Raw genomic sequence first — 19161 nt, 5'->3', positions numbered from 1 at the left:
CTAGACTTCCTAAAATGAATGCTCACATGGCATCTGCCTTCCTCACCACTGACTCAACCTGCAAATTAACCTTCAGGGTGTTCTGCACAAGGACTCCCAAGTCCCTTTGCATCTCAGATTTTTGGATTTTATCTCTATTTAGAAAATAGTCTGCACATTTATTCCTACTACCAAAGTTCATGGCCATTGATTTTCCAACATTGTATTTCATTTGCCACTGTCTTGTCCATTCTCCTAATCTGTCTAAGTCCTTCCATATCCTACCTGCTTCCTCAACACTACCTGCCCCTCCACCAATCATTGTATCATCTGCAAACCTGGCAACAAAGCCATCTATTGCATCATCTAAATCATTCATATACTGTGACGGGATCCTGAATTTTCCCTTCTGGACTGTGCCTTTAAAAAGAGAGAGAGAGTGTGCAGCTGTACAGCACAAACAGCTTGTTACTGAGAGAGAGAGGGGTGAAGACTGCTCACAGTTTGTTTGGGATTTCTACAAGGACACTGCCAGTTTCTGAGTTCCTACAGAGAGAGGAGGGAGGAGCTACTTGATGGACAGCTGGTGTTCAGCACAACAGTATTTAAACCAGCGTAATTGCTTGTTTCACAGGACACGCAAATGCACTAAGGTGTGGTGAAGATACCACTATCCTGTTCAGCTGCCCACAAGTGTGGGACTGAGGATTGACTGAGAGGAATCGATCTGTGATTGTTAATGCATGAAAGAGTGACCCTGTGGAGTCTATCAGTGTGTCTAACCTTTGCTGCGTTGGTAGACTATCACTTGAAGACGCTGCTCTTAAGTTGGTCAAGTTTGGCTAACTTGGAAGTTTCAGAGGACAACGGGAAGAATCGATGGCATCAGCTCACTCGGACAACCACCACATCTCTCTCTCTCCCCATCACTACTCAACTCAATACCACGAACTGAACTGATTTCATTTACCCATCACTGTAAGACTGTATCCATTTACCCCCTAAGCTTGAAGAAGCTTGGTTTTTATATTTCCACACTTATATATATAATCATTGCTAACCTGTTTGATATACCTGAATTTATATTACTGTGTTACGTAGTTACTAATAAACGAGTATTAGTTAACAGCAATACCAGACTCCAAGGTGTTTTCCATTTCTGCTGGTTCTTTAACCCGTTACAGGGTATGTAACAAAACTGGGGCCTGCGTCCGTGACTTGAACAAACTGGTTGGGAGCTTATTTGAATTGATTAGGGAAAATTCCTTTTGATTTGTTTGTGTGGAAAAACAGCAGAAATGGATGTTGATAAATTTCTGGAAGTGCCAACCTCTGAGGCACTAGAGGACGGCAGAAGGTTTGAGTTGTTGAGTATTGCTAAAAAGTTGAAACTTACTGAGATGAAATCGACCATGAGGGGGGTCGCAGATGCAGAGGATAATAGCCGAGTATTATGTATCTGAGGAGGTGTATAAAGTGGAGTTGGAGTTGTTTCCTGAAAGTAAGCCTAGCGGGTTTGAGCACCAGTATCAGATGGAAAGATTAAGGATCGAGGCTGAGGAGAAGCGAAGACAGCAACAGCTCGTTTGAGTTCCGAGTGAAACAGCTCGAGGCTGAGGAGGCAGACAAGCAGAGGGATGAAGGAGAAAGACAGAGGCAGTCTGAGCTGGAGAAGATAGTGAAATTGCAGAGAAGAGGTTTAGTGTTAGACCCTGCTGATTTTTACAGCTTGAAAGAGCTGGTTTTGATTGAAGAATTTAAGAAGTGCGCCCCCGATGATGTAAGGGCATACCCAGATGAAAAGGATGCCGCTACCTTGCGGGAGTCTGCTAAGACAGCAGACAAGATTGTTCTAACCCACGAGGTTGAGTTTACTCCGGATGAGAGTTTTCCAGAGAGTAACTGGGAGGTTCGGGGTGACCTTGAATTTGAAACTGGGACTAGTGATGAAGGCCTAGAAGAGGCAGCTGTCCCAATTGCCTGTGTTCAGGTTGTTGAAGTACCTGTGGATTCACAGGGTACTGAACCTTGTGTTGAAACTCAGTTAAGGTCTGAGGTGTTCGACTCGGCTGAAAAGGAACGCAGTCCTTTTGTGTCAGATGGACTTGGTTCAGTGAATAAGGGGGTAATCTTGGTACCAGTGGAAATTGAGGATTTTCAGTCACTTGTATTAGGCAGTGTTCTAAAAGCGGGTGATGAGATGAAAATTGGTGAGGTTAATGTTACTTCACCAGTCCCATGGGAAGATAGCTTGGAAGAGGCCTTTGAAAGGAAGCTCTCCAAGTACGCAGGACTGGTCAGCAACTGTCAGCAGGCTGGATGGAGAGCGAGGTGTCTCCCAGTGGAGGTTGGTTGTAGGGGATTTGTAGCCTGTTCCTTAGTTAGAGCCTTCAGCATTTTGGGCATCGAGGGACAGAGGAAGAGGAGAGCCATCCACAGTACCACCGATGTGGCAGAGACGGCCTCAAGATGGCTGCTGCTCAAAAGAGGGGAGCCATGGAGTCATAAGTAGATAGCCATCTGGATACAAGCTGGGGTCTGATCAGCCCCGGCTGGGTCACCTGGAGGAGGGTGTATGATGTAGAAAGACCCGAAACACCCGATGATTCCAGGAACATCAATGAAGATGTGTCCAGAAGCATCCATAGATGTATGTACACAGCTTACTGAAGATATTGAGAAGGGTGCTGTTTCTGGACTTCTGAATAAAGTACTTTTGAAGTTTGGATTAGTTTCGCGACCTTTGACCCTGCTTTCAGGACAATGCCCTGCTAAAGTAGTATGTGCCACCCTGTTGAATTTTGTTTTAACATTTGGATGTAAACACCTTCAAGATTGTGGAATTGCTTTTCACGATTGCAACGTGGAGAAAAAGAATTGTTTTGGTTTTGAGAGGCCATTTGCAGAGGTTACTATGGAGACAGCTCGAGCTAAAGGTTGTAGGAATGGAATAAATGGATTGTTTGGAATTTTTCACAATGGACACATGGTTTTCATATTCTGGTGGTAGTGCTGAGTTTAGTAAACATTGGGGGTAGGTTGACACCTATCCAGGGTGATGTTTATTCAGCAGTGCAGCTAATGAGCAAGCGGGCTGCTAAAGAGCCTCCCATGGATACTGATGTTTACCCTGTATGTGCAGCGACTTGAAGCATGTCTAAAAATGCTGCTGATACCCATGATGATTTATCAGAGACTTTCCTACGAGAAAGGCTTGTCCCTATATAGAAAGGAATTTATAGAAGAACAGAATCAAGATCCTGAAATTGTGGCTTTAAAGGAGACAGCTCTCTTGGAGAATGAAATTCAGAAAGTGGGATACTACCTTAAAGATGGGGTATTAATGAGGAAGTGGAGATAACCACTGTGCCTGCAAGTGAGGATTGGGCTATTGTGCACCAGGTAGTGGTTCCAAAAGTTTACAGGGCTGAAATTTTAAACCTGGCCCATAATAACCCTTTAGGTGGACACTTTGGGGTAAAGAAGACAGTACACAGGATTATGAAGCAATTTTATTGGCCCAATGTGAGGAAGGATGTTGTGAATTATTGCAGAGTTTGTCATACGTGCCAGGTGGTGGGAAAACCTAATCAGACCATCCCAAAAGCTCCACTTCGGCCGATACCTGCTTTTGGTGAACCATTTTCCTGAATCATAGTGGATTGTGTTGGCCCACTGCAACAAACGGCAGCTGGCCATCAGCACATGTTAACTATAAATGTGTGCTACTTCTAGGTTCCTCTTCAAAATATTAGGGCTACAACAGTGGTGAAAGCTCTCATTAAGTTTTTTACTATGGTTGGCCTGCCCAAAGAAATTCAGTCTGACTAGGACAGTAACTTTACATCCAAGTGCAATTTTATGGACCATACCAAATAATTAAGAAAATTGACTCTCTGAATTATGTTGTTGAGACTCCTGACCAGAGGAAGGTTACTTAAGTGGTACACATAAATATGATAAAGCCTTATTATTATGACTCAGAGATAGCACCTGTGAGTACTGTTATAAAAACAAGTGGAGTTGTGGAGGCTTGTAACGAGGTACAAGATAATTTTAACTAGCTAAGGATAGTCTCAATCAGGCTCGAGAATTCCATTGTTTTGAAAAACATTAATAACAAAGTCCATCATTTGGAGCGTGCACAGCAAAAACAACTGAAAGAATTAATTGGCAATTATGAGGATTTGTTTCCTGATGTCCCGAGATGGTGCACAGCTGCGGTGCATGACGTCACTGTAGGCTCAGCCGAGCCAATCAAACAGCATTCCTGCAGAATGAATTTAGAAAAAAAGCAAAATGGTTGAAGAAGAAATTGGGTACATGCTAGCAACCGGTATCATTAGGCAATCTACCTTAGACTGGGTGTCGCCCTGCATTATTGTGCCTAAAACGGACGGCAGCAGGAGATTCTGTACTGACTACAGGAAAGTTAATGCAGTAACCAAAACAGATGCTTATCCTATTGCAAGAGTGGATGACTGTATTGATAAAGTGGGAAAGGCTCAATACCTCACAAAAGTTGACTTGCTAAAAGGATACTGGTGTGTTTCCTTGACAGAGAGGGCTAGAGAAATCTCAGCATTTGTCTCACCATCTGGTCTGTACGAGTATAATGTCTTACCCTTTGGGATGAAAAATGCTCCAGGGACATTCCAAAGGATGATCAATTCTGTGATTCAAGGTTTAGGAAATACAGGGGCTTATATTGATGATTTGGTTGTATGGAATGACATGTGGGAAGAACATATTGTGGCAGTAGAAAAGCTGTTTGCCAGGCTTTCTAACGCCAGTTTTACTGTGAACCTGGTTAAAAGTCAGTTTGGTCATGCTACTGTTACTTATCTTGGCTATATAGTAAGCCAGGGCCAACTGGCTCCTGTAAAGGCCAAGGTACAAGCTATTGCTGAGGTTCCCATTCCGATGGGCAAGAAAGTTTTAAGAAGGTTTTTGGGAATGGTTGGGTATTATTGGAAGTTTTGTAAGAACTTCGCAGATATCGCTCTCCCCCTAATGAAACTACCAGGGAAGAGTTAAAGATTTGTATGGAGTGAGCTTTGCCAGGAAGCATTTGAATGACTGAAAACTATTCTGTGTTACCAACCTGTGCTCAAAGCACCTGATTTTTCAAAACATTCTCTATGGCGACAGACGCTAGTGACGAAGCTGCTGGGGTAGTACTGTTACAGAAGGGTAAGGATGACATTGAACATCCTGTAGTGTATTTCTTGAAGAAATTTAATGTGCACCAGCAAGAACTATTCCACTGTTGAAAAGGAGTTGCTATCACTTATTCTGGCTTTACAACATTTTGAAGTCTATGCTTGTCCTGCCCAGAAACCACTGGTGATTTACACAGATCACGATCAGTTTGTGTTTCTAATTAAGATGAAGGATAAGAATAGGTTATTAAACTGGAATCTGATATTGCAAGAATATGACCTGAAAATAAAACATGTGAGAGGTACTGACAACATTATAGCTGATTGTTTATCCAGATGTTAAGTTAGAAGTTGAACACGTTTTGCTCTGTTATCTGATAATTATATATGTATTGTTTCAAACTTTGTAATCTACAGTTAGATAAATATCTTGCTCATTGATCAAAATTTTTGTGAAAGGGAAGGAAGTGTGATGGGATCCTGAATTATCCCTTCTGGACTGTGCCCTTAAAAGAGAGAGAGAGTGTGCAGCTGTACAGCACAAACAGCTTGTTACCGAAAGAGAGGGGGCGAAGACTGCTCACAGTTTGTTTGGGATTTCAGCAAAGACACTGCCAGCTTCTGAGTTCCTACAGAGAAAGAAGGGAGGAGCTACTTGATGGACAGCTGGTGTTCAGCACAACAGTATTTAAACCAGCGTAATTGCTTGTTTCACAGGACACACATATGCACTAAGGTGTGGTTAAGTTACACTATCCTGTTCAGGTGCCCACGAGTGTGGGACTGAGGATTGATTGAGAGAAATCGATCTGTGATTATTAGTGCGTGAAAGAGCGACCCTGTGGAGTCTATCAGTGTGTCTAACCTTTGCTGGGTCGGTAGACTATCACTTGAAGACGGTGCTCTTAAGTTGGTCGAGTTTGGCTAACTTGGAAGTTTCAGAGGACAACAGGAAGAATCGATGGCATCGGCTTACTCAGACAACCACAACACCTCTCTCTCTCTCTCTCCCCCCATGGCTACTCAACTCAATACCACAAACTGAACTGATTTTATTTACCCATCACTGTAAGACTGTATCCATTTACCCCCTAGGTTTGAAGAAGTTTGGTTTTTATATTTCCACACTTATATCAAACAGGTTAGCAATGATTATTTATATATATATATATCTGAATTTATATTACTGTGTTGCGTAGTTACTAATAAACGAGCATTAGTTAGATTATGAGAACACTCGGTCCTCTTTTATTGTCATTTAGAAATGCATACATGCATTAAGAAATGATACAATGTTTCTCTGGAGTGATATCATAGAAAACAAGACAGACCAAAGACTAACACTGACAGAATCACATAATTATAACATATAGTTACAGTAGTGCAAAGCAATACCATAATTTGATAAAGAACAGACCGTAGGCACAGTTAAAAAAAAAGTTCTCAAAGTCCCGAGTCGACCGACTCCCGAGTCCCCGATAGTAGGCTGCGAAAGGGAGAAACTCCCTGCCATAAACCTCCAGGCACCGTCAACTTGCCGATACCTTGGAAGCAGCCGACCCCAAGTCCATCCGTCCGAAAATTCCAAGCTTCCAAGCAGCCTCTTGAGTGCCATCCTCTGCCGAGCGCCCTCGACCTCTCCCCGGCCGCTGAAACACACAAAGCCGAGGATTTCGAGGCCTTCAGCTTACCACACAGTAGCAGCGGTAGCAAAGCAGTCATTTCAGAAGTTTTCCAGATGTTCCGCTGTGCTCCCACGTCTGTCTCCATCAAATCAGGATTGTGCACGGTCCCCTACTTGACAAATAACAGATGTTCATCACCAAAGTGGCTGCGCGCGCTGTCGTTGCACCGCCATCTTCTCCCTTCTTGCTTTTATAGTTAACAGCAATACCAGACCAAGGTGTTTTCCATTTCTGCTGGTTCTTTAACCCGTTACGGGGTACGTAACAATACAGCATAAAAAGAAGTGGTCCCAACACTGATCCCTGCAGAACACCACTAGTCACTGGTAGCCAGGCAGAAAAGGATCCTTTTATTCCCATTCACTGCCTCCTACTAATCAGCCAATGCTCTAACCTTGTTAGTAACTTTCCTGTAATACCATGGACTCTCAACTTGGTAAGCAGTCTCATGTGTGACACCTTGTTAAAGACCTTCTGAAAGTCCAAATATACAACATCTAATGCATCCCCTTTATCAATCCTACTTGTAATCTTCTCAATGAATTCCAACAGGTTCGCCAGGCAGGATTTTCCCTAAAGGAAACCATACTGACTTTGTCCTATCTTGTCCTGTGTCACCAAGTACTCCATAACCTCGTCCTTAACAATCGACTCCAACATCTTCCCAACCACTGAGGTCAGGCTAACTGGTCTATAATTTCCTTTTTGCTGCCTTCCTCCTTTCTTAAAGGGTGGAGTGACATTTGCAATTTTCCAGTCCTCTGGCACCATGCCAGAGCCCAATGATTTTTGAAAGATCATTGCTAATGCTCCCACAATCTCTAACCCTAGGGTGAAGTTCCTCTGGTCTGGGTGACTTTCAGCTTTTTGAGCACCTTCTCCCTTGTAATAGTAACTGCACTCACTTCTCTTCCTTCACATACTACAACATCTGGCACACTGCTAGTGTCTTCCACAGTGAAGATCGATGCAAAATACTCATTTAGTTCACCTGCCATCTCCTTGACCTCTATTATTTCTCCTGCCTAATTTTCTATATCTACTCTCATCTCTCTTTTATTTTTTACAAACTTGAAAAATCTCCTTGCTATTCAAGTGTCTATCAACCTCTGCTTTAAATATACCCAATGACAGCAGTCTGTGGCAATGAATTCCACAGATTCACCACACTCTTGGTTTCAAAGGTCCTTGTATTGTGAGTCCTAGACTCCCCCACTACAGGAAACTACCTAGGCCTTTCAATGAGATCCCCACTCCCATTCTTCTAAACACCAGCGAGTACAGGCCTAGACTGCTCCTGATACATTAACCCTTTCATTCCCAAGATCATTCTTGTGATCTGCCTTTAGACCCTGTCTAATGCCAGCACATCCTTAGATAAGGGGCTCAAAACCACTGACAATGCCCAAGTGTGTTCTGCCTTATAAAGCCTCATCTTTTATATCATCCTTGCATTTATAATCTAGTCCTCTCAAAATTAATGCTAACATAGCATTTGTCTTCTTTACCACTGAGCCAACTTGCAAATCAACCTCTAGGGATCCTGCACGAGGACTCCCAAATGCCTTTGCACCTCTGATTTCTGAATTTGCTCCACTTTAGAAAATAATCTACTCCTTTATTCCTTTGACTAAAGTGCATGACCAGCACTGTATTCCATCTGATACTTCAATGCCCATTCTCCTAATCCGTCTAACTCCTTCTGCAGACTGCCTGCATCAACCTGACCAGCCCCTCCAACTACTTTTGTATCGTCCTTGGCCACAAAGCCATTATCCTGTCATCCCTATCGTTGGCATATAACCTAAAAAGAAGCAATCCCAACACCAATCCCTATGGAACATCACTAGTAACCATTAGCCAACCAGAAATGACTCTTTATTACCACTCTTTGCCTCCTGCTGATCAGCCACTCTATCCATATTAGTGTCTTTCCTGTAATACCATGGGCTCTAATCATGTTAAGCAGCATCACATGAGGCATCTGTCAACAGCCTTCTGAAAATCAGAGTAAACAACATCCACTGACTCTCCTTTGTCTATCCTACCTGTTACTTCCTCAAAGAATTCCAACAGATTTGTCAGGTAAGATTTCCCCTTGTCAATTTTGGTTCCTGAGTGCAAAAGTACCCAATCTTTTCAACCTGACTAACTTTATTCACTAATCAACACCGTATCTTGGTCACTACGGTTAGTCCTAGGATTGTTTAATGCTTTAGTAATTGAACTACAAATTATCAGAGAGACTCTTCACTCTTTGGTTCTCACGCAAGGGAAATGAGTGCAGACCCCACACTAAGAATGTATTCCAGTGGCTGGAGATTACCGGGAGGCAAGCAAGACATTTTAAAAAAATGGAAAATGTTGGAAAGGCTTAGTTGATATGACAATGTACAGGTGTTACACATTTACCAGCAGCACTAAAGTAGATTCACCTTGATTACTATTCAGATTAAGGTCACAATTCAATCTTCTTTTTGAAGAAAGGTTAAGAAACTCAAGTCTCACTATATTCTCATTGTAACTCATATTTGTAATGTTTCTTGACTACAGTAAGTCCTGGAAAGTCATTTTGTCACAGTGGGGTGCTGGGAATGGACCCAAATGCAAGACACAGACACTGAAGTACAAGGATCAGGACTTGACTAGTGTAGGGACGTGACAGCTTTCAGGCAAGGAGCAGGGACAAGAACACAGAGTTGAGCTAGGGAAAGCGGGACCAGAACTAGGAACCATGGACTAGGAGACAAGGCTTGGACTCCGAGCCCAAGACTGGACAAGGACCCAGAAGCTGGGTCTTGCCTCGGGCTCAGACCCCGGAACCAGGCAAGGACATGACATGGCTTCAGGACAGGATGTGGCTGGGGTCTAGAGGCCTGAGCTTGGGGACAAGACAAGGCTCGGACTCCAAGCCCGAGACTGGACAAGGACCCAGAACCTGCGTCTTGCCTCAGGCTCGGACCCCAGAACCAGGCTTGAGGCTGGGGTCTTGGATCTTGAGTTTGGCTTGGGATCCTCGAGGCTTGGGGTCTTGGGTCTTGAGCTTGGCTGGGGATCCTTGAGGCTTGGGTTCTTGGAGCTTAGCTTGGGATCCTCAAGGCTTGGGGTCTTGGGTCTTGAGCTTGGCTTGAGACTGGGGTCTTGGGTCTTGAGGCTTGGCTTGGCTTGGGATCCTCGAGGCTTGGGTTCTAGGAGCTTGGCTTGGGATCCTCGAGGCTTGGGTTCTTGGAGCTTGAGCTTGGCTTGGGATCCTTGAGGCTTGGGGTCTTTGTCTTGAAATGCGGAGGCTGCTAACTCGGAGATTGGAGCTAAGAGACAGACTGGGAACTGAACATCAACATAGAGCCGGGACTTATCCTTTGACAAGCCAGGACTCATCTTTAACACAACACAAACATGAGACAGGACAGAACATAAGACACAGAGCCAGGACTTATCCTATGACAAGCCTGGACTCAACTTCATCTCCACACCAAGGTGGGACAGATCCACCTGTTGGGTAATGGCAGGATGGCCAGACTTACCCAACAGAGGCAAAGATAAGACATGTCCCCGCACAAGGCAACGGCAAGATGGCCTGACTTACCCCACAGAGGCAAGGACAAGACAAGACATGAGCCCCTGCAGGGCAACGGCAAAACAGCCTGACTTACCCCACGGAGGCGAGGACAAGACTAGACAAGACCCCCCCGTGGGGCAATGGCAGAACAGCCTGACTTACCCCACGGAGGGGAGGACAAGAAGAGACAAACACCAAAGAACGACAGACATTTCCATCTCTGCTCCGGGGAAGCTCCGCGTCTCAGTTCGGCCAGCAACCTCAGCTGGCTACAGAAACAGCCAGATCCCTACCCAGCTTGGAGTGGCTGACAGCCACTCAGCTGGCCTGGGAAACAGCCGAATCCATACTGCAAAGACCACTCCAATGAGTGTCAACAAGGCTCCATGAAGCAGTGGTCCTCCCACCAGGCCTAGAGATCACAAATGGTTTCACTAGCCTTCCATCAGCAGGTTGCTCCAAGGGGGACTGACAAGACAAACCAGCAGCCCACACTCAATCCCAAGGCTACTTATATTGCAAGCCCAAGGATGGGAATCAGGTGCCTTTGATTTAGTCAAACAAAGGACAGCTGGAAGACCCAGAGTCCTGAGTCCATGGACCAGACCGTGAACCGGAATGCGGACTTCACGGACCAGACCACGACATATTTAAATCGCAGATCTGCAAATTACTCATATTCTGCAGTTTAATAATGAAGCGTACAGCTGAGTACAAAATGGAGAGCAAGCCTTTGCCCATGCAGAAGGCTCCCCTTCTCCATGCAGAAGGCTCCCCTTTTCCATGCAGCTGATGAATCCAAAGGAACTGCAGAGACTGACACAAGTTAGGAAATATGAAGAATTTGAAGGTATCGACAATCATCTTGATTATTACAATAAAAATGAAGATTTGGATGATTCAATCGTTGACTGCATTGCATTGTATGAAGGCACTAGTTTACCTGCACTAGTATCGTTAGTGTTCAAATTTGTTGTATATTTTGTTAAAATACATAATTTATTACTCAGTTTGTCTTTTTTCATGCCTTTTAACTATTTCCATGAATCTTCAGCTAATTGTGGCAGCCGCTTAATTGAGCCAAAATCTACTGTTCCCAATGTGTCCCAATTAACCAGAATCCACTGTAATATTTTAAAAATCTGCCAAGTGACAAGTCATGGACTTTCATTATTTGAATTTTCTATGAATGCTGCTTTACCGATAATAGTACCACTACTTTGTGGCTGGTGAAATATAAATAGACATTTTGTGTAGACCTACAGAGAACTTAATAAACACTCTGTGCATTAAGACTGAAGGTTATCATTTAACTAATACGTTCCAATCACATATTAGTATCCCAAATGCAGCACCAATACTTCAAAAAAAAACACTTTAATATCTTCAGAAAAATAGAAAACATCAAGTATTTGCTCTTCTATTCACAAAATATTGTGATTTACTTTACCTGAATTATGAATATCTTGGGTTTTCCAACCAGAGAAGAGCACTTGTCTCCTCTAAAACGGGCAGTTATGTCCTGTAGGTTTATCTTTCCATCATAAGCGAAAACATGATTGTTCTCCCCGTGACTGAGGAAGATGCATAAGAAGCAATCTGCATCAGAATGATCTGAAGTGGCCTCTTGTGATTAAAAGAAAAAACAATCAAACCCTGATTCAGAATAATAAGCAAATATCAAGAATATTATCACATACAGCCTAGGTCTTCATAATTGCAAGAGATTCTGCAGCATCTGGAAATCCAGAGCAACACACACACATAAACACACAAACTGCTGGACGAACTCAACAGGTCTGGCAGCATCAACGAAAATGAATAAACACTTGACATTTCGGGCCGAAACCCTTCATCAGGACTGGAAAGAAAGGGAGGAAATGCTAGAATAAAGAGGTGGGTGGGGGCAAGGAGGCTAGCTAGAAGGTGATAGGTGAAGCTAGGTGGGCAGCAAAGGTACAGGGCTGGAGAAGAAGAAATCTGATAGGAGAGGAGAGTGGACCATGGGAGAAAGGGAAGAGGATGGACATCAGGGGGAGGAGATAGGCTGGTGAGGGGAAGAGGTAAGAGGCCACAGTGGGGAATAGAAGGAGGCTGAGGGAGGGGAGAAGTAAAAAGGAAAAAAAAAATAATCAGAAGAAATCGATATTCATGCCATCAGGTTAGAGGCTACTTAGGTAGAATATGAGGTGTTCCTTCTCTACCCTGAGAGTGGCCTCATCATGGCAAGAGGCAGCCATGGACCAACATGTTAGAACAGGAATTGGGGATAGGAATTAAAATGTTTGACCACCAGGAAATTCTGCTTTTGGCAGATGAAGTGGAAGTGTTCGACAAAGTGGTCTCCCAATTTATATTGGGTCTCACCAATGTAGAAGAGGGCCGCAACAAGAGCACCAGATACAATAGATGACCGAAGCAGATTCCCAGGCGAAGTGTTGCCTCGCCAGGAAGGACTGATTGGGGCCCTGAATTGAGGTGAGGGAGGAGGAGAATGGGTAGGTACAGCAAATGAGTGGAGGGAGCCAAATGAACAAGGAAATCATGCTGGAAGCGGTCCCTACGGAAACCAGAGAGTGGGGGTGGGGGGGTGGGAAGAGGTAATGGTGTGCTTGATGGTAGGTAAGAAGAAGAGGAACTCATCAATTTTAAGGTGGTGGGAAGATGGGGTAAGCATGCAAGTCTGGAAAATGGATGAAATGCGGGTGAGGGCAGCATTAAGGATGGAGGAAGGGAAACCATGTTCCTTGAAGAAGCAGGATATCTCTGATGTCCTGGAAGGAAAAGCCTCACCCTGGGAACAGATGTGGTGGAGCTGAAGGAACTGAGAATAGCGAATACGCTTTTTACAGAAGACAAGGTGGGAAGAGGTATCGGCCATAAGGCAGAGGACAATATTAGGCCATTTAGCCCATTGAATCTGCTCCGCGTTTTCATCATGGACGATCCATTTCTATGTCAGCCTCAATCTCCTGCTTTCACTTAGTTCCCTTCATGCCCTGACTAGTCAAGAATCCATCAACCTCTGCCTTAAATATACCCAAGGACTTGGCCTCCATAGATCCACCACTCTCCGGCTAAAGGAATTCCACATCTCCATTCTAAATGGATGTCTCTCTATTCTGAGGCTGTCTTCTGGTCATAAGACTCCCCCACCATAAGAAACATCCTCTCCACATCCACTCTATCAAGGGCTTTCAACATTTGATAGGTTTGAATGAGATCACCCCTCATTCTTTTGAATTCCAGTGAATACAGGACAAGGGCCATCATATACTCATCATAAGACTTTCAATCCTGGAATAATTTTTGTGAACCTTCTTTGGACCCTCTCCAACGTAAGCACATCCTTTCTAAGTGTACAGGGGTTCTCTTTGTATGTTAAAATTTAAAATGGCTTCTTTGTTATGTTAATCTTTTAAACTGCTGTGTAAGTGGATTAAGATGGCTTCTATGTTATGTTAAGTGCTGAGAAAGTCTCCCCCTAGACATTTGCTTGGGTTAGTACAGATAGGGCGCTATTAGCCAATGGGTGTTCATGTTATTGTTTCTTGGGGTGATAATGCTGTCTCATATGACTGGGAACGGGGTTTTTGGCGGGGAGTTGGAGGAGAGACGGAGAGGATGGCGGACGTGCGGAAAGGCTCTGATTGATCACTCCAGGTGGTCCCGAGCTGCGAGTCGACGGGGTCCGGGTGGTCCCGAGCCGCGAGTCGACGGGGTCCGGGTGGTCCCAAAGAACTCTCTGAGCTCCAACTTGTGCACGAAGAACTTGGACTTTGATAAGTCTGGCGCCTTTTTTTTCCATTCCTTCTTTTTCTGTATCGAACTTATATTAATTTCATAGACTTAGTAATATCTATAAAGTGTACCTGGTAAAACGTACTGTGTGTGCTGGCTGATGATTGATGTTTGGGATTGATTTGGGTGGCAGTGGTACAGCAACCGACTCAGCGGGAAGCGTTCAGGCCGGTGCTGGGCGGGATTTCCCCGAGACATATACGAGCCAATATAGGTGAGTGTTACAAGTGGGGGCTACCGTCCTGGACTTGGATTTTCGGTAAAGCTGTAATAGTTGCCGCGTTAAGTAGTGTGAAGATGGATCGAGATAAGATTGTAAGTTGGTGTGAATTAGAGGATGTACCGGTGAATCATGCCTGCGTGCTAAATGGGGTGGATTTCCACATTTCGGGAGATGTACTAGTGTGAGGGTTGAGTTTGATTAAAGGTATTGGGCAGGTAGAACTTATAGCTAGAAGGTGTGGGAAAGAAGTGGAATCTAGCTGAGTGTTGATTTGTACGAGTGCTGATGTCATGACGTTGGAACTACCAGCGACAGTCCACGTCCAGGGGGAGGCGGGGCCATGGGGTCTCCACACCCTCCCGGAGGACGAAAGTGAGGAGGTGCCGGAGGAGGAGCTAGATGAGGCCCCAAGGGAGGTGCCAGTAGCCGGGGCGGAGGGCTAGAGTGGGAAGGGTTGGCCAGGCTTCGTCCCCCAGTTAGTGGTGAGACCTCCGAGTTAGCGGCTGCCATTACCTCCCTGGTGAGAACTGTTGAGGGGCCCCGCTCGAAGCTGAGAATTTTCTTAGGAGCCAGGCCCACCCCAGAAGGGGAGGACGAATATGAGGTATGGATTGAGAATATGTCCCAGTTGTTAGAGGCGTGGTCAGGTTTGGATGAGGAAAAGAAACAGCGATTGGTGGAAAGTTTGAGGGGCGGGGCGGCCAGTGTAGTCCGTGAGCTGAGGGTGGAACAACCCTCGGCTTCCCTGTCGGAGTGTTTGGACGTTTTGGAGGAAGTGTTTGGACTGTCAGGAGATCCCTGGCAACTTTTAGCAGAATTTCAAGACATGGGGCAGGGAAGAGGGGCAAAGCTCTCAGAATACATTTTCCAGCTGGAAAGAAGGCTTACTGGGTTGTGGCGCCGAGGGGTAGTGAAGGCTGACGAAGTGACGAGGTTGGGGATGAGTCAGATATTTAATGGTTCCCTGGAGGAGGACAAGGTGGCTTGGAATATCCAGCAGTCATATAAGAGGAGCCCCCCTCCATCATTCAGGCAGCTGATTAGAGAGGTGCGGGAGGAGGAGAGTGCTTCAGGCCAAAAAAGGGGCTCAGACCACCTGGGAGGTACCGGGGGGGAGGGACCCCCGCTTGAGGGGATGGACAGGGGGAGTACCCCCTCCGGGGGATGGCCCGCATCGTGGGTTGGGAGTGGGGGGCGTCCCGGGAGGAGAGGGGCAGCGGGTAGCGTGTGCTATAACTGTGGGAAAGAGGGGCATTTCCAGCGGGAATGTGAGTGGCCGGGGGGTGCTACAGCTGTGGGGAAGCGGGTCACTTTCGGAGGGATTGTGAGAGACAAGACGCCCCACGGAGGGAGAGCCCCCGGGCCACTAAGAAGGGACAGGTGTCGGGAAACTTAGGAGAGACTCAGTAAGGGAACAGACTGGAGTCTCAGGAGGAACACGTTCCCAGAAATCAGCCATGGAACCCCCGAAAGCACAAGCCCTTATTCCGGATGGACTGGGGGGATCCCGTTCCAGCGTGTCCCTATGGATAGAGGGAATCTTTGCAAGAGCCATCCTTGACACCGGGTCGCAGGTTACCTTATTGTACCGGTCGTTCTACAACAAATATCTGAAGCATTTTCCAGTAACCCCATTTAATGCCCTGGAGATTTGGGGCATAAGTGATGGTGATTACCCGTATGATGGGTACTTGTCAGTGAGATTGGAATTCTCGGAGAGCGATGTGAAGGAGCCGGAAGCCCTTGAGACGTTGGTGTTGGTTTGTCCAGACCTGGTGGAAACAGGTGGCACTGCCCTTCTGGTGGGGACTAACTCCCCTCTTGTGCGACGGCTCCTGGGAGTCTGCAAGAAGACGGCGGGGGAGAACTTTCTGGAGACCCTCTCGGTACACCCAGTGTTTTGAGCGGTGCTTGAAGAAGTGGGTGACCCCCAGGGGCTGGATCCTGAGTGCAAACGAGGGACAGTGTGGTGTACTCAGGCGAGGCCTAAGGTGATACGGCCCAGGAGGTGGCACTAGTGATGGGGACCCCCCAGGTTCTCCAGAGTACTGGTGGGCGAGGCCCTGCTAGTAGACGCCCCAGAAGACCTTGAGGGGGAGTCCCAGTTCCCGGCTGGGGCGCTGGTGAGACCTGAATTGCAGAGGCCCTCGGTTGTACAGGCACACCGGATGGGGGTGATTGTAAGGAACACAACGGAGAGGGAGGTCACCTTTAAGCGCGAGATGCCTCTCACTTACTTGTTCCCGGTGATGGTGATGTCTAGCGCCCCTGTGAGGCCCACTGGAGGAAAACTAATGAGGAGAACAGGGGGGGCGGGGGTGCTGACCAAGGAGGCCTTTGATTTAAAAGACTCCCCTGTACCGCCGGAGTATAAGAGAAGGCTGGTGGAGAAGAAGCTGAAGTTAGGGGATGTCTTTTCTCAGGGCGAGTTTGATGTGGGATGTTCCATGAGCACTCGTCACACTATCCATTCACGATTAGGAAAAGGGGAGGTGCAACGAGACCTGGGTGTCATTATACACCAGTCATTGAAAGTGGGCATGCAGGTACAGCAGGCGGTGAAAAAGGCGAACGGTATGCTGGCATTTATAGCGAGAGGATTCGAGTACAGGAGCAGGGAGGTACTACTGCAGTTGTACAAGGCCTTGGTGAGACCACACCTGGAGTATTGTGTGCAGTTTTGGTCCCCTAATCTGAGGAAAGACATCTTTGCCATAGAGGGAGTACAAAGAAGGTTCACCAGATTGATTCCTGGGATGGCAGGACTTTCATATGAAGAAAGACTGGATGAACTGGGCTTGTACTCGTTGGAATTTAGAAGATTGAGGGGGGATCTGATTGAAACGTATAAGATCCTAAAGGGATTGGACAGGCTAGATGCAGGAAGATTGTTCCCGATGTTGGGGAGGTCTAGAACGAGGGGTCACAGTTTGAGGATAGAGGGGAAGCCTTTTAGGACCGAGGTTAGGAAAAACTTCTTCACACAGAGAGTGGTGAATCTGTGGAATTCTCTGCCACAGCAAACTGTTGAGGCCAGTTCATTAGCTATGTTTAAAAGGAAGTTAGATATGGCCCTTGTGGCTACAGGGGTCAGGGGGTATGGAGGGAAGGCTGGGTTCTGAGTTGGATGATCAGCCATGATCATAATAAATGGCGGTGCAGGCTCGAAGGGCCGAATGGCCTACTCCTGCACCTATTTTCTATGTTTCTATGTTTCTATGTTTCTATCCGGGTGACAAATGACACCCTGTTTAGAGAAAGGTCGAGGCGGCTGGCCCCAGCAGATGTGGAAGATGTGCGGCAGTTAAAGGATGCAGGGATTATTGAGGAGTCCCGGAGCCCCTATGCGTCCCCCATACAGGTGGCAAGGAAGAAAGATGGGAAGGTACGCACGTGCATGGACTATAGGACCCTGAACCGGTGCACTGTCCCCGACCAGTATACGGTCCTGAGGGAACCTTCGTTCCCAGTCATATGAGACAGCATTATCACCCCGAGAAATAATAACATGAACACCCATTGGCTAATAGCACCCTGCTGTCTGTATTAACCCAAACAAATGTCTAGCTAGAGACTTTCTCAGTATTTAACATAACAAAGAAGCCATTTTAATCCACATACACAGCAGTTTAAAAGATTAACATAACATAGAAGCCATTTTAAAGCTAACATGCAAAGAAGAACCCCCGTAAATAAAATAAGGGGCCCAAAACTGCTCTCAATATTCCGAGTGAGGCCTCACTAGTGCTTTATAAAGCATCAATATTACATCCTTGCTTTTACATTCTAGTCCTCTCGAAATGAATGCTAACATCACATTTGCCTTCCTCACCACCAACTCAACCCGCAAATTAACCTTTAGGGAATCCTGCATGAGGACTCCCAAGTCCCTTTTGCTCCACAGATTATTGAATTTTCTCTCCATCTAGAAAACACCCTATACTTTTATTTCTTCTACCATATTACATACACCTCCTGACATGGTATTCCATCTGCCACTTCTTTTCCACTCTTCAAATCTGTCTAAGTCTTTCTGTAGACTCTCTGCTTCCTCAACACTCCCTGCCCTTCCACCTGTCTTTCTATCATCCACAAACTTGGCCACAGTTCCGTCATTCAAATCAATGATAGCGCAGAAAGCTGTCCCAAGATGGATCCCTTTGGAACACCACTGGTCATCGGCAAACAACCAGAAAAGGTTTATTCCCACTGTTTACCTCCTACCAAGCAGCCAGTGCTCTCTCCCTGTTAGTATCTTTCCTGTAATACCAAGGGCTCTTAACTTGTTAAGCAGCCTCATGTGTAGAACCTTGTCAAAGGCCTTCTGAAAATCCAAGTAAACAACATCAACAGAATCCCCTTTGTCTATCCTGCCATTTACTTCTTCAAATAATTCAAAAGATTTTCCCTTGAGGAAACCATGTTGACCACCTATTTTATGACGTGCTTCAATCACCACCCTTTTTGATTTTGACCTCTTTTTACTTTGCAACTCATCCTGTTGACTGCAATTTTACCCTACCATCAGCCTCGCCTTGCTAGCAGTCTCACTGCACAAGTCTCAGTCCCTCTGTTTGCCAACTATCTCACCCTCAGCACTATAACTCCAGCTCCCATTCCACTGCCAAATGAGTTTAAACCCTCCCCAACAACTCTAGCAATGCTGCCCTCAACGATATTGGTCCCCTCGGATTCATGTATAACCCACCCATTTTCTACAGGTTGTACCTTCCCAGAAGAGATCCCAATGAT

General features: G+C 45.8%; 1 protein-coding gene and 1 pseudogene across 3 annotated transcripts in view; one reads left to right on the top strand and one right to left on the bottom strand.

Moving 5' to 3' along the window:
- Positions 1-19161, bottom strand: part of LOC134345513 (caspase-6-like) — a 70526-nt gene that overhangs the window by 13330 nt on the left and 38035 nt on the right. For 2 of the 3 annotated variants that reach the window (XM_063046273.1, XM_063046275.1), the window contains exon 5: positions 11836-12011. In XM_063046273.1, the coding sequence (XP_062902343.1) occupies positions 11836-12011 (176 nt within the window). Of the gene's footprint in view, positions 1-6449; positions 6936-11835; positions 12012-19161 lie in introns of those variants that run through there. The other variant, XM_063046274.1, reaches the window with a different exon arrangement.
- LOC134345512 (modulator of apoptosis 1-like) lies at positions 12020-17088 on the top strand (annotated as a pseudogene).

This window comes from Mobula hypostoma, chromosome 4 (assembly GCF_963921235.1).
Source record: "Mobula hypostoma chromosome 4, sMobHyp1.1, whole genome shotgun sequence".
NCBI lineage: Eukaryota > Metazoa > Chordata > Chondrichthyes > Myliobatiformes > Myliobatidae > Mobula > Mobula hypostoma.
The sequence above is the reverse complement of the archived record's forward strand: the minus strand, read 5'-3'. Positions and strand labels throughout refer to the sequence as shown.